Source organism: Sminthopsis crassicaudata, chromosome 3, assembly GCF_048593235.1.
Source record: "Sminthopsis crassicaudata isolate SCR6 chromosome 3, ASM4859323v1, whole genome shotgun sequence".
Taxonomy (NCBI): domain Eukaryota; kingdom Metazoa; phylum Chordata; class Mammalia; order Dasyuromorphia; family Dasyuridae; genus Sminthopsis; species Sminthopsis crassicaudata.
The window spans coordinates 463,849,659-463,877,517 of NC_133619.1; the positions used below are offsets into that span (position 1 = coordinate 463,849,659).

Below are 27,859 nucleotides of genomic sequence, written 5' to 3' on the forward strand. Positions count from 1 at the left end.
GGCTAGAAATTTGTGTTAAATCTCTTCTTAATTTCTAGTTATATCTATTTCTGTATATAACTGAAATATTATTTATATATTAGTATTAATCATTAAAGCAGGTTCTTTGGAGAATTTACTTTATTATTGTATTAAAATATTTGGTTGTTACTTTATAGTCTTGAAAGTATTATGAATTATATATCTTCAAGTAATTACATAAATTATTTCAGAAATTCATATTAAACTTTAAATTTGAAAATAATTATATCTCCAAGAGATTTTAACCATTACTTCATTTTATCCCTTCAAGTTACAACATGAAGAAAATGAGACTTTAAAAGGTAAGAGGCTTTGAAAGGATCATTTTGTTAGTTTGTAACAATAAGGATTAAAAATTAGTAAAATTGAATTATTGAGCTTTTCTTGTAATGTTTTTCTTCATTTTAAGAAGTTGATTATTTTTTAGAAGCCACTGCTTTTTAATTTAAGAAAAAGAATTTCCAAATTTAAAATACTTACCCCTTAATGCAGGCAGCAGGTACCTCTCTTTCTTGTCATCACATTTGTTACACTCACTAAAGTACTGGAGTAAAAAGACATCGACAAGAACCCACATTAGGGAAGTGGCTAAAGCCACTTTGCAGTAAACAAATCTCCTCATGACTCTCTTGATTTCCAGTTAAAACACAAAATAAGGGCAGCTGCTACTGTGTTGAATCCAAGTCAAAGAGATAAAAGATCCGGCACGAAAACAGGGGCATCACACTGTAAGGAAAATAGAAATTTGATTTACTAAAGGCTGTTTCTTTTGTGGAGGTGGTAAAACAGTCACTTATTCAAGGACTTCAAATTGGTACAAAGAAGCACTCAGACTTTTAATTATAAAATCAAGAATACAACTCAATGAGAATTGAAAGTTGCCTAGAAGTCTGAATTTCTAATATCTAATCCTAACTTTATTTCTTGATCCTTTAAATGTGGTTATAAAAACTACAATGAATTGTAAATAAAATATCTGTACTGGCATAGACAATGAGGCTTTTAAAAATTCTAGTTTTGTGATAGAGGAACAACATAATAATGCAAAATAACCCAAAATACCTTCTACTCCTTTTCTGACATGTAATCCTATTAGTTGAGATATACTTAATACTTTCTTAGAAACCTTAGGTTTTAAAATACACATGTGATGAGTGCATGCATGCGTGTGTGTGTGTGTGTATGTTTAAATGTGTAGATATTCAGAAGGAAATATAGAAGTTCAAAAATATTAAGTTTCATCTTCCTGAGGCATACTAGACATCTTTACTACCCAGTCTTTGAATGAATGACACATGACTTCTCAAGGTATAGCAACATAAGAGTTTCACAATATATCTAGCCTAGTTTACATTTCAGAAAACTTTGCAAAAGACAGTTAACAAAATGTTTAAGACTGCATTGAACAAATTCTAAATCTGCTATAATTAACAATTAACAAACAAGTTGATTACCATTCAGGAGGTCCATTGAAATATGCAGGGTTTCAAATGTATAGTATTGTTTCTTTTTGAATTATAATTTGAGAATTTCTGGAGTTAGAATCAAGATGCTGGATTTGAGAAGGCACACAACTGATGTGTATCAAAATTCCCCTCTACATAATTCTAAAATAAAGTTTCAAATCATATTTTTGAATGGTACAGCCAATAAAATTTAATGATATAACAACGTAGTGTAGACAGAAGCAGCAATAGCTTCAAAAGTTTTCAAGCCCAGGTGAAGTGAAGATGACAGAGAGTGGACAGATCTTTACCTGATCTCTTCCTGGTGTCCTTCAGATCAACAACAGATCAATCTTCTGTACTGGTTTAAGAGTGAGAAAGGTAGCAAAGGGTAGCCACAGCACAGTGACCCAGGCAGTGTAGTGTCCAAGTGCTGGGGAATATATCAGAAGGCTCTTAGATAAAATACAGCAAAGTTGGATAGTCTCCTGGTTGAAAAGCCAGTGGAGGGAGCAGCTAAATGGCGCAGTGGATACAGCACCAGCCCTGAATTCAGGAGGACCCGAGTTCAAATCTGGTCTCAGACACTTAAAACTTCCTACCTGTGTGACCCTGGACAAGTCACTTAACCCCAGCCTCAGGGGAAAAAAAAAGCCAGAGGAAAAGCAGAATAGCTAAAAAAGACATTCAATGCAAATAGAAAAAGCAAACAGTGAGCTTCTGACATACTCAATAAGTTGGAATTGGACACAGACACCCAGCCAGGAAGAAAGTCAGCAGGATGGGTCCAGGACAGTGTAAAGATGTTCTTTCTTATAGAAGGAGGTTGGGATAATCTCCCATTTACTCTAAGAGCAGATCTCAACCTTTAAAAAATAAGCAAAAAATTCTCTGACCATAGATAGCTTTTAGAGAGAAAGAGAAGTTGGGGGGAGTTTCAAAATAGCAGAGAGCAGACACAGCTTTCTGTGAACTCCTCTGAGATTCCCTCAAATTAACAGCAGATTAAGCCTCTAAAGTGGTTTTACAGAGACAGAACCCACAAATACTTAGAGTACAACAAGTTTCTAGCAGATACAGTGTAAAAACTTCAGAAAAAGTCTGTTTCAATCAGCAGTTGCTGAGCTCAGATGGGCAGGGAGCCTGGGGAAAGGGGCCAGGATGGGGATCCAGAACATTGTGGTGTCCATGCACAGGGGAATCTACTGTGAAGCTCTTAGACTATTCTATCCTGATTGCAAGACTGTGATTAAGCAGATTTTTTGTAAGACCCACAAAAACCAATATAAAAGGCAAATTGTGAGTCTCTAAGGTCTGGAAGAATGCAGGACCTGGATATGCTTACCCAGCCCCAGAGGTCAGTCAGCAAAACTTCTCCAGGGCAAACTGAAGGGGCTGTCCCCTCTTTACTTTAAGAAAAGACCTCAACATTTTAAAAAATGAGCAAAAAACAAAAAGAACTCTGATCATAGAGAGCTTTTATGGAGAAAGAGAAAAAACAGATCTCAAACCCTGAGGATCCTAAAGGTAAGCCAGTTGCAGATGAAGCCCCAAAGGGTGATATGAGTTGGTTCCTATTTCACTAGGCTCTATTGGAAGAATTCAAAAAGGATCTTAAAAGAAAGAAGAAAAATGGAGAAAGGAAATGAGATCTTTGCAGGAGAACATGGACAAAGGAAAACCAGAAATTATCTGAAAAAAGCTCCTTAAAAAACAGACTTGATGAAATAGAAAAGACATGTAACTCTTTAAAAGTAGATAAGAAAAAGAAAACAATTCACTGGAAAATAAAATCTGTGAAATGGAAAAAAATGCAATGAACAAAACACTTCATATAAAAGTTTAATTGGCCAGATGCAAAAGGAAATAAAAAAGCTAACTGAAGAAAATAATCCACTAAAATTATAAACTCAAGAAGAAGAAGAAAAGAAGAAGAAGAAGAAGAAGAAGAAGAAGAAGAAGAAAAGAAGAAGAAGAAGAAGAAGAAGAAGAAAGAAGAAGAAGAAGAAGAAGAAGAAGAAGAAGAAGAAGAAGAAGAAGAAGAAGAAGAAGAAGAAGAAGAAGAAGAAGAAGAAGAAGAAGAAGAAGAAGAAGAAGAAGAAGAAGAAGAAGAAGAAGAAGAAGAAGAAGAAGAAGAAGAAGAAGAAGAAGAAGAAGAAGAAGAAGAAGAAGAAGAAGAAGAAGAAGAAGAAGAAGAAGAAGAAGAAGAAGAAGAAGAAGAAGAAGAAGAAGAAGAAGAAGAAGAAGAAAATGTAAATTTCCTCACTGGAAATACTACTAACCTGGAAAATAGATCTAGTAGAGAAAATATAAGAATTATTGAACTTCCTGAAAACCATGATGAAAAAAAGAGCTTGGACTTCATCTTTCAGGAAACAATCAAAGAAAACTGCAGAGATGTCTTAAAACCAGAGGACAAAATAGCTAATGAAATGATTCACCAATCACCTCCTAAAAGAGACCCAAAAATGAAAACTCCAAGGAACATCATAGCTAAATTTCAGAATTACCAAATCAAGGAGAAAATATTGCAAGCAGCCAGAAGGAAACATTTCAAATATCAAGGAGCCACAATCAGGAATACCCAGGATATAGCAGCTTCCACTTTAAAAGGGCATGGGATCTAATAGTCTGAAAGGCAAAGGAATTTGGATTACAACCAAGAATCAATTACCCAGAAAAACTGAGCATCATCTATAAGAGAAAAAAATTAACATTCCATAAAACAGATAAATTTCGTCTATTTCTGATGAGAAGACCAGAGCAGAATAGAAAATTTGATCATCAAATACATAAATAAAGAGAAGCATAAAGAGGTAAAAAGGAAAGAAAAATAGCTTTCTTTTAAAAGGTTAAAAAGCTTATATGGGAAGATGATAGGTTTAGCTTTTGAGATCTTTATCTTTGTTATGGGTATTATGTTATGGGTATTATGTTATGGGTGTTATGGGTACAAGATGTAGGTATAATTTAATTTTATTGTGATGATTTGATTGTGATAAGAAATTGGAGGAGGAATGGTGATTCTCCTGGAAGAAGGAGGAAATGGAATTAAATGGGGTAAATTACATTTTATGAGGAGGCAAAAAAAGACCTATTGCAATTGAGGGAAAGGGGGAAGGGGGGAGAATAGTGTGCAAATCTTACTCTAATCAGATTTGGCTCATAGAAAGAATATTAGACGTATTTACTGCATGGAGAAGATTGTTTCACTCTGTATGGAAGTAGGAGAGGATGCTAATAGAAAAGAAAAGAGAAGTAGAAAGGGAAAGACATAAAAAGGGGAGAATGCCAAAGAGGAGGGTTGTTTGAGGGAGAGGGTGGTCAGTGACAAAATATTGGGAGGAGGAAAGAGGGAAGAAAAAGGGAAGGGAAGAAAAAAATATAACAGTGGGTAAACAAGATGTCAAAAAGAGATAGTAATTTTATCTGTGAATGTGAATGGGAGGAACACACCCATAAATTAAAGAGAATAGCAAACTAGATTAAAAGCTAGAATCCTAGGATTTGTTGTTTACAAGAAACTCATTTAAAGCAGAGTTATACCTTTAGAGTAAAGGTAAAAGGCTGGAATAGAATCTATTATGCTTCTTCTGAGGTTAGAAAAAAATAAAAGATCTAATTAAATGAGATAAGGAAGGAAACTATACTAGTGAGGGATCTCAACTTTTAAGTCTCAGAACTAGATGAATTGAACCAGAAAATGAATAAAATTGCATAAAATAGAGAAAGAGATAAATGAATTGGGCTTGCATCTAAAAAAGCTCAAAATAGAACAAGTTAAAAATCATCAATTAAATACAAAATTTGAAAATAAAAGGGGAGGTTAATAACAACGAAAGTAAGAAAACTATTGAATTAATAGAGTTAGTTTTATTTAAAAAAACAACAAAATAGATACATTTTAGTAAATGTGATTTAAAAAAGGAAAAAAGCAAATGAAATAATTTGTCTTAAAAATGAAAAGGGAGAACTTTCCACTAATGAACAGGAAATTAGAGCAATAATAGGAGTTATTTTGTCCAACTATATGTCAATAAATATGATAATCTAAATAAAATGGAGGAATACCTAAAAAATATAGATTGCCCAGATTAACAGAAGAGGAAATACATTACTTAAATAGTGCCATTTTAGAAAAAGAAATGAAACAAGCTAGTAATCAACTCCCTAAGAAAAGAACTCCAGGGTCAGATGGATATACATGTGAATTCTATGAAACATTTAAAGAATAATTAATTCCAGTACTACATAAACTATTTTTTAAAAATAGGGAAAGAAGGATTTTTATCAAATTCCTTTTATGACACAGATATGAAGCTGATGCCTAAACCAGGTAAGTTGAAAAGAGAAAAAGAAAGTTATAGACCAATTTCCCCAATGAATATTGATAAAAAAATCTTAAATAAAATATCAGCAATGAGATTACAGAAAGTCTCCCCCAGGATAATACACAATGACCAATTAGGATTTATTCCAGGAATATAGGGCTGGTTTAATATTAGGAAAACTATGAGCATAATCAACTATATCAATAACCAAACTAACAAAAATCATGTAATTATTGCAATAAGTGCAGAAAAAGCATTTAATAAAATCAAATACCCATTCCTATTAAACATATTAGAGAATATAGGGATAGTAGACTTAATAGGAATAAATAAATGATCAGTAGCTTCTACTTAAAACCATCAGCAAGCATTATATATAATGGGGAGAAATTAGGACCATTCCCAATAAGATCAGGAATGAAATAAGGCTGCTCACTATCATCCTTACTTTTCAATACTATCAGGAATACTATTCAATATTGCATTACAAATGTGAACTTTGGCAATAAGACAAGAAGAAGAGATTAAAAGAATTAGAATAGGTAATGAGAAAACCAAATTATCATTCTTTGCAGATGATATGATGATATTCTTAAATAATCCTAGAAAATGAACAAAAATAAATTACTAGAAACAATTCACAATGTTAGCAAAGTTGCAAGATGTAAAATAAACCCACCAAAATCATCAGCATTTTTATATATTGCAAACAAAGTCCAACAGCAAGAGATCTTAAAAAATTCCATTCTAAATAACTCTTGATAGTATAAAATAGTTGTGAATTTATCTGTTAAGGGAAAGTCAGAAATTATATGAACACAACCACAAAATACTTTCCACACAAATAAAGTCAGATCTAATCAGTTGGGAAAATATCAACTATAGGCTGAGCAAATATAATAAAAGTGCCAATACTACCTAAATTAATCTACTTATTTAGTGCCATACCAATTAGACTCCCAAGAAATGATTTTATAAATCTACAAAAAATAGTAACAAAGTTCATCTGGAAGAACAAAAGATCAAGAACTTCAAGGGAATTAATGAAAAAAAATGCTAAGGAAAGTTGTTTAACTGTGTCAAACCTAAAATTATATTATAAAGTTGCTATCATGAGAACCATTTGGTACTGGCTAAGAAACAGAATAGTCGATCAGGGGGATAGGTTAGGATTAAAGGACAAAATAGACAATAACTACAGCAATCTATAATGTTTGAAAACCCCAAAGATCTCAGCGTTTGAGATAAGAACTCACTATTTGACAAAATCTGTTGGGAAAATTGGAAACCAGTATGGAAGAAATTAGGGCTTGACCTACACCTAATACTACATACCAAGATAAAATCAAAATGGGTTCATAATTTAGACATAAACATATTATAAGCAAATTAGAGGAACATATGATAGTTTACCTCTCAGATATGTGGAAAAGAAAGGGATTTGTGTCCAAAGAAGAACTGGAACTCATAATTGAATATCATATAGATAATTGAAATTATATTAAGTAAAAAGTTTTTGTAAAAACAAAATTAATTCAGACAAGATCTGAAAGGAAGCAATAAATTGAAAAATCAGTTTTATATTTAAGGGTTCTGATAAAGGCCTCATATATAGAATTGCCTAAAATTTATAAGAATCCAAGCCATTCAATGAGAGGATCCAAATCAATTCCAATTGATCTGTGATGAACAGAACCAGCTATACCCAATGAAAGAACACTGGGAAATGAGTGTGGACCACAACACAGCAGTTGCACTCTTTCTGTTGTTGTTAGCTTGCATTTTTGTTTTCCTTCCCAAGTTATTTTTATCTTCTTTCTAAATCTGATTTTTCTTGTCCTATATATACATATATATATATATATATACATATATATATATATGTATATATATATGTATATATGCATATATGTGTGTGTGTGTACATATATTGTATTTAACATTTATTTTAATATGTTTAACATATATAGGACTGCCTGCCATCTAGGGAGAGGGTAGAGGGAAGGGAGGGAAAAGTTGGAATGGAAGTTTTTGCAAGGGACAATGTTGAAAAATTACTAATGCATATGTTTTGTCAATAAAAAGCTATAATAATAATTAAGAACCCAAGCCATTCTCCAATTGAAAAAAAATGGTCAAAAGATATGAACAATTTTCCGATGAAGAAATAAAAACTGTTTCTAATCAGATGAGGTCCTCTAATTCACTATTGATCAGAAAAATGCAAATTAAGAAAACTCTAAGATACCACTATACATCTCTCTCACATTAGCAAAAATGACAGGAAAAGATAAGGACAAATGTTGGACAGGATATGGGAAAACTGGGACACTAATACATTGTTGGTGCGATTGTTAATGTATCCTATCATTCTGGAGAACAATTTTTAACTATGTTCAAAAAGTTATCAAACTGTGCATATCCTTTGACCCAGCAGTCTTTGTCTTGGGGTTATATCCCAAAGAGATCTAAAAGGAAGGAAAGGAATTCACATGTGCAAAAATGTTTGTGGCAAACCTTTTCATACTGTCAAGACACTGAAAACTCAATGGAGGCCAATCACTTGGAGAATGGCTGAAAAGGTTATGGTATATGAATGTTATGGAATATTATTGTTCCCCTCCTTCCCTCTACCCCCTCCCTAGATGGCAGGCAGTCCTATACATGGTAAACATATTAAAGTAAATGTTAAGAAATGATCAGAAAGATGATTTTAGAAAGGCATGGGGAGACTTACATGAAGTGATGCTGAGTGAAATGAGCAGAAGCAGAAGATGATTGTACATGACATCAATATTATATGAAAATAAATTCTTATGAATGTGACTCTTTCAAACGATGAGATAACTGATGCCCGTTCCAATGATCTTGTGATGAAGAGAGCTATCTACATTCAGAGAGAGGACTATAGGAATTGAATGTGGATCATATGATAACATTCTCACTTTTTGTTGTTTGTTCATTTGCATTTAATTTTCTTACTCATTTACTTTCTTTTTTTGATACTATTTCTCTTGTTCAGCAAGGGAATTATATAAATATGCTTATACATATTGGATTTAACATATATTTTAATATGTTTAAAATATATTGAATTGCTTGCCATCTAGGAGAGGAGATGGGGGGAAGGAGGAGAAAATCTGAAACACAAGGCTAAACTAGGGTCAATGTTGTCAAATTATCTGTGCATATTTTTGAAAATAAAAAGTTTTATAAAAATAGGAAAATTATTAGCATGATTGAAAATATCAATAAACTAACAAAAATTATATGATTATCTCAATAGATGCAGAAAAAGCATTTGATACAATTCTATATCCATTTCTATTTAAAAAAAAAAAACACTAGAGAATATAGTGCTAATTGGATTTTTCCTTAAAATAATATATAGCATTTATTCAAAACCACCAGCAAGCATTATATATAATGGGGACAAACTAGAACCATCATCCATAAGATCAAGAGTAAAACTAAGTTGCCCACTATCCACATTATTATTCATGTATTGTATTGTATTGTTAGCTTTAGCAATAAGATAAAAAAAAAAGAGATTAAAGACATTAGATTAGGTTATGAGGAAACCAAATTATCACTCTGCAGATGATATAATTGTATACTCAGAAAACCCTAGTTGTTAGGTTTTTGCTAAGTGCTAATGAGATATTAGGTTCTTACTAAGTGCTAAGTCAGTACTTGACAATTCTCTAGTTCCGGCCATGACTGGGAGTTTTACTTGTGAATTTCTGGGGAAGAGCTTGCATGCTTAGGAGGAGCAAGTTCATTGGTTGAAGTAATTTTTCCCAGAAAAACTGCATTATCCCATGCCCATTCTCTGGAGGATAAAAGAGGGAAGTCACTACTCTGGACCAGAGTTAACAGCAACTGTCTGGAGACAACTGTTCTCTACAGGAAGAAGAATCTGTCCAAGAGATTTGAGTTGACACAGCAGATCTCCTCTCAGAGAGCAACTGGCAGCTTCTGGAGACAACAGCATGTTACACCTAGTGAATCAACTAAAAACAAAAAAACAAAAAAGCAAAAAAACAAAAAAAAAAAAAAACTAAAACAATTCACAACTTTTGTAAAGTTTCAGGATATAAAATAAATCCACATAAATAATTCTCGGCATTTTTATATATTGCCAATAAAGTCCAACAGCAAAAGATACAAAGAAAAATTCCATTTAAAACAACTGTGGATGATATAAAATATTAGGGAGTTAGGGAGTCTACCAGCCATGGCAAATTCAGAAACTATATGAAAACAGCTACAAAACACTTGCCACAAAAACAAAGTCAGATCTAATTAGCTGGAAAAATATCAAGTGCTAATTAGTAGGCCAAGCTAATATAATAAAAATGATAATACTACCTAAATTATTCTTCTTATTCACTACCATACCAATCAAAGTCCCAAGAAATTATTTTACAGATCTAGAAAAAATAACAACACATTTTATCTGAAAGAATAAAAGGTCAAGAATTTCAAAGGAATTAATGAAAAAAAATGCAAATGGAGGTGGCCTAGTTGTGCCAGACCTAAAATTATGCTACAACGCAGCCACCATCAAAACCATTTGATACTGGCTAAGAAATAGAGAATTCAGTCAGTGGAACACATTAGGTTCACATAACTAAATAGTTAATCACTACTACTCATCTAGTGTTTGACAAATCCCCCAATCCTGGCTTTTGGGATTAAAAACTCACTATTTGTGAAAAATTGGTGTGAAAATTGGAAACTAGCATGGCAGAATCTAGACTCTGACCCACAATTAACATCTTATACAAAAATAAGATCGAAATGGATTCATGATTGAAACAAAAAGAATGATTTTATAAGGAAATTAGAATAACAAAATACAATTTACTTTCAAATTTTTGAAGAAGGAACAGATTTCTGGCCAAAGAAGAACTGGAAATCATTATTGAACAAAAAATAGATAAGTTTGGTTTTATTAAGTTAAAAAGTTTTAGTATAAACAAAACTAATAGAGATAAGATTAGAAGGAAAGTAATAAGCTGGGGAAAAAAACATTTTTTTTACAAAGGTTCTGATAGAGTCCTCATTTCTAAAATATATAAATAAATGACTTAAATTTATAATAATTTAAGTCATTCTCCAATTGATAAACAGTCAAAGATATAAACAAACAATTTTCAGATGAAGAAATTAAAACTATTTCTAGTCATATGAAAAAGTGCTCTCAATCACTTTTGATCAGAGAAATGTAAATTAAGACAATTCTAAGGTCCATTACACACCTCTCAGATTGGCTAAGATGACCAGAAAAGATAATGATGAATATTGGAGGGAATGTGGTAAAACTGGAACACTAATACATTATTGGTGGATTTGTAAAGTTATTCAACCATTCTGGAGAGCAATTTGGAACTATGCCCAAAGGGTTATCAAACTGTCCATACTGTTGATCCAGCAGTATGTCCTAACAAGATCTTAAAAGAGGAAAAGGAACCTACATGGGCAAAAATATTTGTGACAGCCCTTTTTATAGTGGCTAAAAACTGGAAAGTGAGTGGATGCCCATCAATTAGAAAATGGCTGAATTAGTGATAATATTTGAATGTTATGGAATGTTATTTTTCTATAACAAACAATCATCAGGATTATTTCAGAGAAGCCTGGAGAGACTTACATTATCTGGTGATAACTGAAATGCAAGAACCAGGACATAATTGTACATAGGAATGGCAAGATTATACAATGATCATTTCTGATGGATGTGGCACTTATCAACAATGAGATGATTCAAACAATGTTCTAATAATCTTGTGATGAAAAGATCCATCTATACTCAGAGAGAAGACTGTGGGAACTAAATGTGAATCACAACACAAGCAAATATGTATGCATATATTGGATTTAATATATATTTTACTACATTTAACAAATATTGTATGACTTGCTACATAGGGGAGGGGTTGTCAATTTTGCCTAAATTGATCTACTTATTCAAAGCCATACTAATCACACTACCAAAAATTTAATTTATAAAACTCTAAAAAATTATAACAAAAATCATCTGAAATAACAAAATATCAAAAATATCAGGGGACGTAATAAAAAATACAAAATATGCTGAATTATCAGTACTAGACAGAACTATATTACAAAGCATCACTCATTAAAACCATTTGGTACTGGCTAAGAAAATAGAGTGGTGAAACAGTGGAATAGATAAGAAACACATGACACAATAATCAAGGTTTTATATAAGCAAACCAATAGAATCAAGATTAAAAAGGGTATTAAAAATCTGGGAAAAATTTTTACAGCCAATGTTTCTGATAAAGGCACCATTTTTAAAATATATAATGAACTGTGTCATATTTATAAGAATAAAATCATTCCCCAATCATATGAATAGATAACTTACAGATAAAATTAAAGCCATCTGTAGTCATATGAAAACATGCTAAATAGCACTATTGATGAGAGAAATGCAAATTAAAACAACGTTGAGATACCACCTCATATCTCTCAGATTGGTTAAGATGACAAAAAAAGGGATAATGATATATGTTGAAGGGGATGTGGGAAAACTGAGGCAATAATGCCTTGCTGCTAGAGTTGTGAATTTATCCAATCATTCTGGAGACCAATCAGAAACTATTCCCAAAGAGCTATCAAATTTACAGACTCTTTTACCCAGCAGTGCTATAACTTGGTCTGCATCCAAAGGAAATCATAAAAGAGATAAAAGAACCAACATATATCAAAATATTTGTTGCAGCTCTTTTTTGTGGTAGCAAAGAATTGAAAATGAGTAGATGCCAATCAACTGGGGAATGGTTGAATAAACTATGGTACATGAATGTAATGGAATATTATTATTTTATTAAAAATGATGAATAAGCTGATTTTAGAAATGCTTGGAAAAATTGACATGAACTAATGCTGAGCAAAACAAGCAGAAACAGGAATATAGTGTATACAATAACAGCAAGGATGTGTAATGATCAACTTGGTTCTTCTCTGTTCAATGATCCAAGTAGTTTTGATAGTCTTTGGACAGAAAATGCCATCTGCATTCAGAAAAAGAACTATGGAGATTGAGTTTAAATTAACATATGCTATTTTCACTTCTTTTTTTCTGTTTATTTTTTTTCTCTCCCATGGTTTTTCCCTGTTGTCCTGATTTTTCTCTCCCAATATGAGTCATAAACCAATGGGTATTAAAATAAAAAAAATCTTTAAAAATATGATGAAAAACAAAAAAAGGAAGAAAAGTAGTATTCATTGAAAATGTATATCTCTAAAAGTGTAAATTATAAAGAGAGAAAAATCAGGCCAATTAATTAGGGATGACATTTTTAAAACTGACTTTTTTGCTTTGCTTGAATAGTATAGTCAATCCCCCAACTCTGAACTTATTCATTGTTTGGTCCACTTGCCTGGAATTCTTTCCTTCCTCAGCTTTATTTCCTGGTTTCTCTGGCTTTCTTCAAATTCCAGCTAAAACTCTACTGTCTACATAAGATATTTCTGTCCACATTTAATACTGAGACTTTACACATTTACACTGCAAATTTCTTGTAAAATTGTTTTATTTTTGTTTGTTTCTGTAAGATGACTCACTCATTAGATTGTGAGCTCTAAAGGAAGAAAATTGTTTTGCTTTTATTTTGTATCTCCATCTCTTAGTAACTAGAATATAATAGTACATGAAAAACAATTGGTAAGCAAATTCTCATAGTGTTGATATGTATTCATGCTGTATGTTTGTGTATATAAGAATGAAAGAGAGAAAGATATAAGTCCTGAAGAAAAATGAACTAAGCTATTGACTAAAGTATAAGCAAAAATTAAGCAGATTTCAATTTAAATTTAGGGAATTCAGTTGTTTTTGATGAAAGCAAACCTCAATAAAAATAAATACAAATACATTTCAAAACATGCAGTTAAAGTAGGAATGGATGTTTTCACCTCTCAGTATGAGCCCATATTTTCTTTTGCAAAGAGATATCATGGTTTTCCAATGAAAAACCTACACAATTTATAATTATAGTTAAAATACTCTAAATCATTATTGATTAGAGAAATACAGATTAAAACCTTAATATATTATTTTACACCTATGAGGCTGGCTAAAATGATAAGAAGGGGAAGTGACAAATGTTTGAGAAGTGAAAAAATTAGTATACATTCATTATCTGCAGAATAATAATGACCATTTTGGAGAGCAATCTGGAATTATGTTCAATTAGTTATTAAAATATGTGCACTCTTTGGAGGACATTTTATATAGGAACAGCAATATTTTTAAAGAACACATAGAGCAAATAAGGTATTTTTGACTTCTATAAATGCCCAAATCAACTATAAAGGACATATGAAGAAAGCTAGTATCTGACCCCAGAGAAAGAACTGATCAATAGAGGTATGTATAGAATAATTTTACACACACACACACACACACACACACACACACACACTCATATTAATACATATAAAGGTGTGTGTGCATATGTATATATGCATAATGCATACAGACCCTCAACCTGTTTTAGCTCATTTGCCAAAATGATTTACCATGGTATGACCATGATGTACTATACAGCTTCTTGGTGCCACAAGTAAAAATCAGGTGGATTGGATAGACACCAGAAGTGGAAAGGAGCCCTCTTAAGGGCTTGGAAGTCTTTACACAAAGGGTACTAGTCTTCTCTAAACACTCCCTATACATAGTTAAGCCTAATGATAGCCATATCTGTGGTAGGGAGGAGGGGAAAAAGTACCTTAATTTAAGTACTCTTCAGTTCTTAGCTACACAATGCTATAGTTTCAATCAATAAACACATCTATTGTTTATTGCGTCTCTTAAGTGCCAAGGATTGTGCTAAGTCCTGGAGATATTAAAAAACAGTAAAAAACAATTCCCACTCTAAAGGAATTCATAGTTTAAAGAATAAGACACAAGTCAAACCACTATTTATAAACAAGGTGTATACAGAATAAGTTAAAAATAATCATGAGAAGAAAGATGATAGAATCAAGAAAGACCAGGCAAAGTCAGCGAAGAACAAAGAATTTTGCTGAGACTTGAAAATAGTCAACGAAGGCAGGAAGAAAGTAGAAATCTAGGTATGTAGAAAAGGTGGTGAAAATGCCAGGAATCAAAAACAGAACATCTCATTTCTGATGGTCACTTGCATTTAGTCCATTATCATTGGATAATATAGTGCACAGTAAGTTATTTAGGAAAAGAAGAGGGAGCAGGGGAGAAATCTTATACTGAGTTTTTGATGCTAAAAATAACATTTTATATTGATCCTAGACATAATAGAAAAATATTTATTAAATGCCTACTGTGTATCAATATTTTTTGCTTGTGCTATACAAATATTATATTTTTTAATTCTCATAAGAAAATTGGAAGTTGCTATTACTGTATTCTTATTTTACATTTGAGAAAACTGAAGAGGTTAAGTGATTTACCCTGAGTCATAGAGTAAAATATTTGATATTGAATTTGAACTGAGGCATTCTTGATTCCAGATCCAGTGCTCTATTGTACCATCTATATGTTATAATTAGACCATATCGTCTGCATAGTTGCTAAGCCAATATTTCTTAAGTATAGTCTGACCATGGGACACTCCTGCTCAAGAATCTTAATGCTTCCTTTTTGTTACTAAGATAATATTTCCTGTTTAACATTTAAAGTTTTTCACAATGTGGCTTCCAACCTACCTTTCCAGATTTAGTTCATTTTCCTCCCATTTGTATACTTTATTTGTCAACCAAATTGGCCTGGTACATATTCTCCATATTTGATATTCAACTTTCTTTTCAATATATTATAGGTCAGCATAAGAAATTAAATGGGAATTTTGGGGGCTTACAGAAGCCATAGATAGACAAAAAAGACTACACAATATAGAAAAATGTTTAGAAACTTAGAAATGCATAAAATGCTCAAAATATACATATGGTATTACATAACACCTAGTTTACCTTTAAATACCAAAGATATATACAATTTCTTTTTAAATGAAATAAGACCTAAAACTTAATCCAAATTTTATAATAAGTATAAAAATCCAATAAAAAAGAAAATAAAATTCAGACTTCTTTTCTGGTATGAAGCAAGTAAATTTATATTGACTTTTAGATTGCTGGACCAGAATGCTCCTAACTCCCATGATATGAAAAGGATAACTGAACTTTCCTCTGTTTGTCTCTGCCTCTTGGAGTTCTTAGAAATATATAAGAACTTGATGTATTTTAGATTCCTTTAATACACCTTTCAGGATTGCCTCAGTTGTTAGTCCACTCTCCCAAATTAATTTATATTTCCTTTCCAATTTGTTTATTGTTTTCTCTCCTTTCCTTCTTCCCTGTCTTAAAACAGCATCTTGATAACGTTAACATTTTTTTCTTGTCTTTAGATTCTTAGCACTCAAAAAAGAGACTGCTTTAATGATTTCCTCAAGGATAAATATAACTAGAGAAAGAAGCAAAGTGGTCATATAGTAACAATGAGAGATAGCAAATGGAAATTCAAGGAACATGAAGGTACCCTTGTAATATCTGATGAACAAATAAAATACTCTCAGCAATTGAGTGTATTTTTTGTCCAGAATTTTTGTAAATTAATTAATAATATTTGCATGGCCTGGTAACGTGTTTTATGTGAATTTGAAGAGGAATTGAAACCAGATCTATGAAACTAGAGATCTATTAAAATCTCAAAGTTATTATGGAAGGAAAGGAAAGCTGATTATATCTTATTTCATGGAGAATTTTTTTCAATATTTAAACATAAAGTACTAATTATCTACTTTTATTATACTTCGTCTTTGAATAATCCTTTTGAACATGCCATATCATTTTGAACATAGTTTCAAAATCAGAAAACATTGGAGAAGGAAAATTCTGAATAATATTGTATCTTATATGCATATGAATTCTTTATTTGGGCCATGAAACCAGTTTCATGTACAAATATTTCCTAAATTTTAGAACTGAATTTATACCTTGGTAATTTATTATTATGGACAAAATTCCCTACAAAAGAATAGAAGTTCCCCTTGTGAAAATGTAAACCCTAGGTACAGAAGAAGTATTATAATTAGATCACTTGTGGAAATAGATCTGAGTTCTAGTTCTCATTAAGGCAGAACTAGGCATATAGTTTGAATTATGTCATTCTTCATCTTTTCAATTAACTGAAAACCAATGAAGAAAGTATTCACTATTTTTCCTACCTTAATTTAATTTCATAAGGATCAAAATATATTACAAAGATAAAAAATTTAATAGTATAAATCATATTTTATTAAAATAAGAAAAACCAAAGGTCACTCAATATCAAATATTAAAACTTCAAGATAGATTTTGTAATGTGTCTAAAGGTTAAAGACATTGATAATTTCATTTAGAATATTCTAAGAAGTGAAAAATTAAAACTGCCACACAATTACTTTTTAATTACTTCAATACTTTCTTTCTTCTAATAATTGCATTGGTTCTATGTATGAAAGTTATAGTATTGAGAGAAAACCATTTTCTTTATTGACATGAAAATATATCCGTTATTTCATTTTTTAAAGATATTTATCCATAAGGGTCATCTTTTCATTGTGTCAAGTGCTTCCCATATTCAGGATTATTATCATCATTTATCCCTAAGCACAAAACAGAAATAATTGATATAACATTTCAATATTATTGCAGCTTAAAGGAAAAAAAACAAAACAAAACAAAAATGTGATACATAGTGTTCAAGAAACACTATGGATCATATCAACCTAAAATAATTTGTTTCCTTGTCAAAAATATAAATAATATCTATATGCTTCTTTCATTCCAATATTCAAACCAAGTCAAAAAGCATTTATTAATCACTTATTATGTACTAGGCCCTATGATAAGTTATTTTCAATTTCTGACTTTTATTTTATTCTTCCTAACCTTCTAAGCCAAAGGAACCCAAGCTATACAAAGCTAGTAATTTACCAAATTTATAAAGAACATATAAAATCTACTTAAACTATAAAATCTTCTATCCCGAATTATATCTCTGTTCCAATTTTCCTGAATCTTTTTTTTGTTTGTTTGTTTGTTGTTGTTTTTTTTTTTTTTTCCCTTAAGGGTCATGATCATCTATATTCTCTACCAGAGTGAAAAAAAAGAGCACATGGGGTTCAATATTTATTTGGTATTATAACATGCAACTGTTAAGGTCAGCTTACAAACATACATATGTGAATTCTTATCCCAAAAGTTTGGATCTCTGCCTTTGCCAAAAATTAGATTGCTATAGTTATTGACTATTTTGTCTTGTGAACCTAACCTATTCCACTAATCAACTAATCTATTTCTTAGCCCATACCAAATGTTTTTGGTGACTGCTGCTTTATAATATAGCTTTAGATCAGGTACAGCTAGACCACCTTCATCTGACTTTTTTTTTTCAATTAATGCCCTTGAAATTCTTGACCTTTTGTTCTTCCATATAAATTTTGTTGTTATTTTTTCTAGGTCATTAAAATAGTTTTTTGGGGAGTCTGATTGTTATGGCACTAAATAAATAGATTAGTTTAAGGAATATTGTCATATTTATTATATTTGCTCGGCCTATTCAAGAGCACTTAATATTTTCCCAATTATTTAAATCCGACTTTATTTGTGTGGAAAGTGTTTTGTAGATTTATTCCTGACTTTCCTTTGGTAGATAGATTTCCAAATATTTTATGCTATCAACAGTAATTTTGAATGGAATTTCTCTTTCTATTTCTTGCTGTAAGATTTTGTTGGTGATGTATAAAAATGCTGAGGATTTATGTGGATTTATTTTGTATCCTGAAAGTTTGCTAAAGTTATGAATTATTTCTAATAGCTTTTTAGTGGAATTTCTGGGATTCTCTAAGTATGCCATCATACCATCTGCAAAGAGTGATAGTTTGGTTTCCTCATTACTTACTCTAATTTCTTTAATATCTTTCTCGACTCTTATTGCTGAGGCTAGCATTTCGAATACAATATTGAATAGTAATGGTGATAGTGGGCAATGTTGTTTTACTTCTGATGTTACTGGGAAAGGTTCCAGTTTTTCCCCATTACATATGATGCTTACTGACAGTTTTAATTTATGCTCCTGACTATTTTAAGGAAAAGTCAAATTATTCCTATCCTCTCTATTGTTTTTATTAGGAATGGATGTTGGATTTTGTCAAATGCTTTTTCTGCATCTATTGAGATGATCATATGATTTTTGTTAATTTGGTTATTAATATAGTCAATTATGACAATAGTTTTCCTAATATTGAATCAGCCCTGCATTCCTGATATAAATCCTACTTGGTCATAGTGTATTATCCTGGAGATGATTTTCTGTAATCTTTTTGCTAATATTTTATTTAAGATGTTAGCACCATTATTCATTAGGGAAATTGGTGTATATTTTCTTTCTCTGTTTTCAACCTACCTGGTTAGGTATCAGTATCATGTCTGTGCCATAAAAGATACTTTGTAGGACTCCTTCAATACCTATTTTTTCAAATAGTTTATGTAGCATTGGAATTAATTGTTCTTTAAATGTTTGGTAGAATTCACTTGTAAATCCATCTGGTCCTGGGGATTTTTTTCTTATGGAGTTGGTTAATAGTTTGTTCTCTTTCTTTTTCTAAAATGGGACTGTTTAGACTATTTACTTTTTACTCTGTTAATCTTGGCAAACTATATTTTTGAAGGTATTCTTCCATTTCATTTAATTTATCAAATTTATTGGCATAAAGTTGGACAAAGTAACTCCTAATTATTGCTTGAATTTCCTCTTCATTAGTGGCAAGTTCTCCCTTTTCATTTTTAAGACTAACAATTTGATTTTTTTTTCCTTTCCTTTTTTTAAGCAGATTTACTAAGGGTTTGTCTATTTTGTTGGTGTTTTCATAGAATCAAGTCTTAGTTTTATTAATTAATTCAATAGTTTTTTTATTTCAATTTTATTGATCTCTCCTTTTATTTTTAGAATGTCAAGTTTATTGTTTGTCTGAGGATTTTTAATTTGTTCTTTTTAATTGAATGCCTAATTCATTAATCTTCCTTTTCTCTATTTTCTGCAAGTAGGCCTAGACAGATATAAAATCTCCCCTTATAACTGCATTGGCTGCATCTAACACATTTTGGTATGACGTCTCATTATTGTCATTTTCTTGAGTGAAGTTATTAATTATGTCTATGATTTCCTGTTTCACCCAATCATTCTTTAGTAAGAGATTATTTAGTTTCCAATTATTTTTGGTCTATTTTCCTCTGGCTTTTTATTGAATGTAATTGTCATTGCATTGTGGTCTGAAAATAATAATTTTAGTATTTCTGCCTTATTGCATTTGAGTTTGAGGTTTTTATGTCCTAATATATGGTCAATTTTTGTATCGGTTCCATGAACTGCTGAGAAGAAAGTGTACTCCTTTCTGTCTCCATTTAGTTTTCTCCAAAGATCTATCATATTTTATTTTTCTAGTATTCTATTTACCTCTTTAACTTCTTTCTTATTTATTTTGTGGTTTGATTTATCTAATTCTGAGAGAGCAAGGTTGAAATCTCCTACTATTATAGTTTTGCTGTCTATTTCTTCTTGCAGTTCTCTTAATTTCTTTTAAATATTTAAATGATACACCACTTGGTACATATATGTTTAATATTGATATTGATTCATTATGTATGCTACCCTTTAGCAAGATATAGTGCCCTTTCTTATCTCTTTTAATTAGCTCAATTTTTGCTCTTTCTTACTTCACCTGAAGCATAGTAGTTTCTGCTCCAAATTTTTACCTTTACTCTGTAAGTATCAAACTACTTTAGGTTTGTTTCCTGCAAACAACATATTGTAGGATTCTGGTTTTTAATCTAGTCTGCTAACATCTTCTTCTTTATGGGAGAGTTTATCCCATTTATATTTATAGTTAAAATTGCCAATTCTGTTTTACTTGCCATCTTCTTAACCCCTGCTTATGCTGTTCTCCATTCCTTTCCCCTTATCCCCCTTCCCAGTATTAAACCACTTGCTTCTCCCAGACCCCCTTTTTTAGTATCCCTTACCCATCTTAGATTTCCTCTCCCTATCTTATCTCTTTTCCTCACAATTTCTGTGTTCCCTTCTGCTTAGCTTTCTCCTTCCCTTTTCACTTTTCCACTTCCACTTTTCAAACACTTCTAATATTTTCCTCTTTAAACCAATTCTGATGACAGTACAATACACACTATGTTCATCCTCCTCCATTTTTTCTCTCAGGTATAATAAGTTTCCTTTGTCCATTCCTGAGATGTAGTACCTCCATTTTACCCTTTTCTGGGTACAATTTCCTTTCCACCTCTAGTTTCTAGAACAATGTATATATGAGTTCTTTATATATCTTGATAGGAGAAATATAGTTCCCTAGATTTATTTTTACCTTTTTAGGTTTTTCTTGAGTTTTATATTTGTAGATCAAACATTGTGATTAGATCTGGTTGTTTCATCAAAAATAGATGAAATTCACTTATTTCATTGATTGTCCATCTTCTTCCTTGAAAAAGATGCTCATTTTTGCTGGGTAAGTTATTCTTGGCTACATACCAAATTTACTAGCCTTTCAGAATATCATATTCCAGGCCCTTCGATCCTTTAATGTGGATGCTGCTAGATCCTGGGTAATCCTTATTGTGGCTCCTTTATATTTGAATTGATTTTTTTCTAGCAGCTTGCAGTATTTTTTCCTTCATCTTATGGTTCTGGAATTTGGTCACTATATTTCTTGGCATTTTGATTTTATGATCCCTTTCAGTAGGTGATTGATGAATTCTTTCAATTACTATTTTACCCTCTGTTTCCAAAACATCTGGGCAGTTCTCTTTGATAATTTCCTGGAAAATAGTGTCCAGACTCTTTTTTTCATCATATTTTTTCAGGGAATCCAATATTTTTCAGATTGTCTCTCCTGGATCTATTTTCCAGGTCTATTGTTTTTCCAAGAAGGTATTTGACATTTTTTCCATTGTTTCATTTATTTGATTTTGTTTGACTGATTCTTGGCGTCTCCTAAAGTCATTTAATTCTATTGGTTCTATTCCGATTTTATTATTATTATTATTATTATTATTTATAATTTTTTCACAGTATATATGCATGAGTAATTTTTTTATAATATTATCCCTTGTATTAATTTTTCCAAATTATCCCCTCCCTCCCTGTACTCCCTCCCCTTGATGACAGGCAATCCCATATATTTTACATATGTTACAATATAACCTAGATACAATATATGTGTGTAAATACCATTTTCTTGTTGCACATTAAGTATTAGATTCTGAAGGTATAAGTAACCTGGGTAGATAGACAGTAGTGCTAACAATTTACATTCGCTTCCCAGTGTTCCTTCTCTGGGTGTAGTTATTTCTGTCCATCATTGATCAACTGGAAGTGAGTTGGATCTTCTTTATGTTGAAGATATCCACTTCCATCAGATCTATTCTGATTTCCAATGAAGTATTTTCTTCACTCACTTTTTTTAAATATCTTTTTCTAATTGTCTAATTGAGTTTTTAAGTGAGTTGTTTTGTTCTATGGACTTTTTTTTTCCATTTCGCCAATTTTATTTTTTAGAGAGCTATTTTCTTTTATCCAACTCACAAATTCTCTTTTTCAGAGTTTTGATTTCTTTATCCACTCTATCTTTATATGAGTGGGATGACTTATCCAGACTCTCTTGCCAAGCTTCCCTTTCCTTTTCCCATTTTTCTTCTAGCTCTCTTGTGAAGAACCTTTTTAATTTCTTTTATGATAGTCTTTTTTGCTGAAGACCAGATGATTTCTTCCTTTGGGGATTCATCTGGAGACAGTCTGTTTTTAGTCTCCTCAGGATTTAAAGTCTGCTCTCTATCCATGTAGAAGCTATCAATTGTTAGAGTGCACTTTAATTTTTTGCTCATTTTGTCAAAGAGTTGTCAAAAAAACAAATTGACAAGAAAAAGGAGTTTCTTGAGGGTTTAGGCTGGATGGTATTATTGAGATTACAAATTGTAAGGGGTAGCAGCGAGGCACTAGCAGGACAGCAATGGCTGCTTTGAGTCTGCATTCTGAGACTCTGAGCGTGTACTGAGTCATTGTGGGTGGGTGTGGCCAGGTCCCAAGAGACCCTAACTGTTTAGGGTTATAGTCTTCACCCCCTGTGTTTTTAGCTTCTCTTCTTGTCTACTGACTTGCTGCCAGAGCAAACTAGCCAAAGCTGTGTTAAAGCTCTCTCCACAGAAATGGCTGAGATCACACCCCTCCCCCCAGGTCTGCTTGGTTATGAGCTGCCTGCCTTGCTCTGCTATGTTGCTGCTGCTTGCCCTCAGTTTGTGCCCAATCTAAAACAGTCTCCACCCACAAGCAAAAACACAGTCCTCTTTTAGAGACTTTTGAGGATATATTCTCTTGGTAATTATTTGTGTGTCTGGGTGTGGGGGTGTGTGTGTGTGTGTGTGTGTGTGTGTGTGTGTTTTCAGTCAAGCACTAATTCTGAGGCTTGTCATGAGAAAAATTATTCTGAGAGAAAATGTGGAGCTTAAGCAGATTTGTACATCCTCTCCACCATCTTGGCTGGAAGTCCACAAAAAACTTTTCAATTTGATATAATTAAAATTTTCTATTTTGTGATTAATAATGATCTCTAGTTCTTCTTGGTCACAAATTATTTCCTCTTCCACAGGGCTGAGAGGTAAATTATCCTATGTTCTTGTAATTTATTTATAATCTCATTATTTATGCCTAGGTCATGAACCTATTTTGACCTTATTTTGGTGTACAGTGTTAAGTGTAGGTCAATGCCTAGTTTCTGCCATACTAATTTCCAATTTTCACAGCAATTTTTGTCAAAGAGTGAGTGCTTTTCCAAAAAGCTGGGGTCTTTGGTTTTGTCAAATACTAGGTTATTAAAGTTATTTACTCTTTTTTCCTTTGAACCTAACCTATTCCACTGATCAATTAGTCTATTTCTATGCCAATACCAAATGGTTTTGGTAACACCTCCTTTATAATATAATTTTAAATCTGGAACAGCTAGGCCACTTTCATTTGATTTTTTTTTTCATTAATTCCCTTGAAATTCTTGACCTTTTGTTTTTTCCATATAAACTTTGTTGTTGCTTTTTCTAGGTCATTATCAGAGTTTTTTTTGGGAGACTGATGGGTATAGCGCTAAATAAATAGATTAATTTAGGTAGTATTGTCACCTTTATTATATTTGCTCACCTAATCCAAGAGCATTTGATAATTTTCCAATTGGTTAGATCTGATTTTATTTGTGTGGAAAGTGTTGTGTAGTTTTGCTCATATAGTTCCTGATTTTCCCTTGCCATGGTTCTGGAAAATATTACTGAGAAATTATTTCTGGCCCTGAGATAAAAGTTAAATAAGAGGCATTAGAGAAACAAGATAATCAGAAATGTAGATATTTCCTTAACCTGGAATATTCTGCTCAGTTGTATTTGTTGCTGAGGTTGGTACAGCAACACATAGTTCTTCCCTATGTACTAAAAGAACTTTCAATCCTTTTTGCCAAAAGAAACTTATTCATCACCCTGCCCTAGAAGACATTATTAGAGAGTAAAAAACAAGTTTTCAAAGAATGAGGGCCAACAAATGGTTGCAGAGAAAATTCAGCAATCAAGGAAACTGTGTTGGAAAGATATTATGGATGACATAAATGGTAACATGAAAACTGGAGAAACAGTACCTGACAGAAAAAGCTGAAACCATCAAATTGTCATCATCAGATGACTCTAGCTTTAGAATCATGAGTGCCACAGTCACACATATATCCTGACTACACATTCCTCTACCCTGCATTCAATCTGTACTGGTTACATGTGTACCCGGCTGTATGTTTGCCCCTTTGTACCAGTTCTTGGTTACATGCTCTTTCCATATATGCCTTTATAACAGGGTAATCTAATATCCCTAATAGATATGTGTGGAATGGTATTTTTTTATTTCCAATGCTTTGAATATTCATTTCTAGAAGAAAAAGCAATCAAAACCACAACAAATTTTAGAATGTTGCAAGCACCCTTTTAAAGTTAACTATAAAGCAATGGAAAAAAAAATCATGTAGTTATCTTTACAATGCACTGAACTTATTAAAGCATAGCTTTCCATTAGCTGTACTTGTCTCAGTACTCTTGTTTTTGTTCTCTTAGCATAGTTACATAATAGGTATAAATTTATTCAATCTATTTTATATAACAATACTCTAAGCTGCCAAAATGAACCTCAAAAATAACATTAAACTCAAAGATCTTCCAGGAAATTTAAAATACCCAAAATCATGTGCTTCTGCTAATCTTTCAGAAAATTCTATATACAAATACATATACCAATTTGCGGAGATTCAAGTGGGATCATAGAATATTTAAGTAAATTTAAGAAATGGTTGAATGATTAGATGTAAAGAAAAGTAATTAATGATTTTATGTCAAGCTACAATCTGTTCTTTACTTCATGGCCACAGGGTTCTTTTTGGTGGCTATATTCTGCTCAAAAAATTCTAGTTGGCTTGAATAAGGGCATACACAATATTTTTATACAACTTTCTTTTCATATGTAACTGAAGGTGATAAATAATATAACACATATCAGAATAGGGATTCAAAAAGTCTATGACAAAGGAAATGATTAATCTCAACTATTAAAATACAATTTAATTTTGTTATATGTGAACTCCTTTACTTGAATTAAAAAATAAATTATACAATTAGAGAATGGGGAAGATTAACTAGGAAAAAAAAACTTCTCGTTAAAAAGCAAAAAAAAAAAAAAAATTATAGATTTTAACAAACTTCTTAATGAGACCACTTTCAGAGGTCCCAAAAAAGTAATATCAAAATATATTTAAAAATAATGATAGACATAGAAAGGAGGGTGATAGTTCAATTAAAATAGTTGACCTTGGTCAAATTAATTGCATTAGAATTATTTTGTTCACTTCTGGATACACAGTGGAAAGAACTTTAAAAAGTTAGAGTGTGTCCATAAGAAAGTTTAAGAAGGTGAGGAAGCAAAGTATCATGTCATATGAGGTTTATATTGTTGTAGGAATTGAGGGAGATTAGCCTAAAGAAGAGAAGAAAGTTTTAAAAAGCATATTAAGAAGAAGAAGAAATTAGAACTTGGCCCATATGGCAGACAAGAATATAATTAGAAGCTAGGAGAGGAAAAGTAGTTAATTTTCCTTTGCTAAAGTCATTCAAGCACAGCTAGTTGAACATTTGTTTGGAGTGCTAAAGAGATAATCCATGTACATGTAAGATTTGGTTTCTTGCATCTCTGAGGTTTTAATATTTGGGGTTGGATCTAAATATGTAGTACCATTCTGGTGAAATACCAGAAAAATAAATTCACATGCTAATGAAAAGAAGTCACTCACCCCACTACCTATATGAACTTCAATATCCTAGTTCAGTTTTTTTAACTTGGATTATTAGAATAATTCATGTCCTCTTGATAAAACTTTACCAATCTTTCATATTACTGCCTACAAATTTTTCTTAATACACTGTCCTTTATCATAATCATCTAATAGTGAATTTAAATTGGTCCTCCACTCCTACTAAATAAATAAACTATTGTCCCAGGCCTTCAGAGCAATTCACAATCTGTCTCCAACCTATTTTTTCAGTATTGAATCAGAATCATGTACATATGATATCTTAAGAAAAGCAGCAGAACTAAACCTTTGGAAAGGCTGAGGGGTGAGCCAGCCAAGTAAAGGAAACACAAAGGATTATTAGTTCCATTTGGGCAGAGGAGGTGCATATAAAGTGAAAACTAAGTGATAATGATAATGGCCAATGTTTCCATATAATTGCCCAGTTTTTCCTTAGTTTCAATATTATCTATAATATGGGTTGGTCATGTTATTTGAAACCTAAACATGTATTTGCCTAAAAGATTATTTTATGGAAATTCATATAAGGTAAATGATCATAAGGAGGTTAGAACAAGTGACACAAAGTAATACAAGGGCACCCTCCAACATCCCTCTGAAGAAAGCTTTGGAATCAATTTCATGACATGGGAGACACTGACCAAGACTTTTAGTCTGGTGTATCTATGTCAAAGAAAGCAACATGATCTAAGAGTAAACAGAATTGCAGTAGCTCAAAAGTAATGTGAATCATGAAAATTTAGAGGTATCTCCATGCCAAATGTTCTTGTGGATTATGCCCAACCATGGTAGAGCTTTCCAATTTCATATTGTTCTGATTAGTCAAAATTGGACACACTATACCTTGACTCCACTCCAGTGGTGCCATTTTGGGTGTCTTTGAGAACGAAGGATAAAAATCAACCAACCAACCATCTAACAAAGAGAATGATTTTTGAACTAAAAAAGGCACAACAATAACGATTAATAAAAAATTGAAATAAGTAAAGGACATGAGATAAAAGAATAAAAAGAGCAATTCCATCATAGGGTACTAAAATAACTGACAAATGTGATGAAGTCTTCTTCTGCCTTTTTGCTAGTGGAAAGAATTAGGAAAACTGATTTAAATTCCAAAGAGACAAATTTAGATTTCTCTTAGCCTAAATATATGAAAATTTCCAAATTGATATATCAAAAAATGAAATAGACTGCTGTAGGCTGTTAAGGCTTAGAGGGGCAGAAGCAGTTCTTTAGAAATAGTCAAATCAACATGCAGAAATATTAATCATTAATTATGTCTATTAAAGAAATAATTCTTATTTATGTATAAATTGAAATAATCCTGAAATCACTTCAAACTGAATTTCTGTAACTGATTCTTATGCTATAATGGATCTGTAATGTATTGGTACTCTCTGATAATAAGCTATTATGTGACTTGTCCATTGCTCCTTAACCTTTTTGACTCTTAGCCATGTCCTCTCATAAATCTTCTAAGAAGATTTATGTAGCATGATAATCTTACCTTAAGTCTCTTAATACTATCGAAGCACATGAGCTACCCATCTGTTATCTGTCATTTTCATTACATGACAATGTGCTTTTTTCACACATATCCCTTTGATTATATTATTAATTTTCTTGG

The 27,859-nt window shown here is 31.8% G+C and overlaps 1 protein-coding gene across 3 annotated transcripts in view; it reads right to left on the reverse strand.

Moving 5' to 3' along the window:
* The window catches only part of GALNT13 (polypeptide N-acetylgalactosaminyltransferase 13), a 644,946-nt gene that overhangs the window by 552,449 nt on the left and 64,638 nt on the right, over nucleotides 1–27,859 (reverse strand). For all 3 annotated transcript variants that reach the window (XM_074303430.1, XM_074303431.1, XM_074303428.1), the window contains exon 2: nucleotides 502–747. In XM_074303430.1, coding sequence (XP_074159531.1) covers nucleotides 502–643 — 142 coding nt within the window. In that variant the 5' untranslated portion in view covers nucleotides 644–747. The remainder of the gene's footprint in view (nucleotides 1–501; nucleotides 748–27,859) is intronic.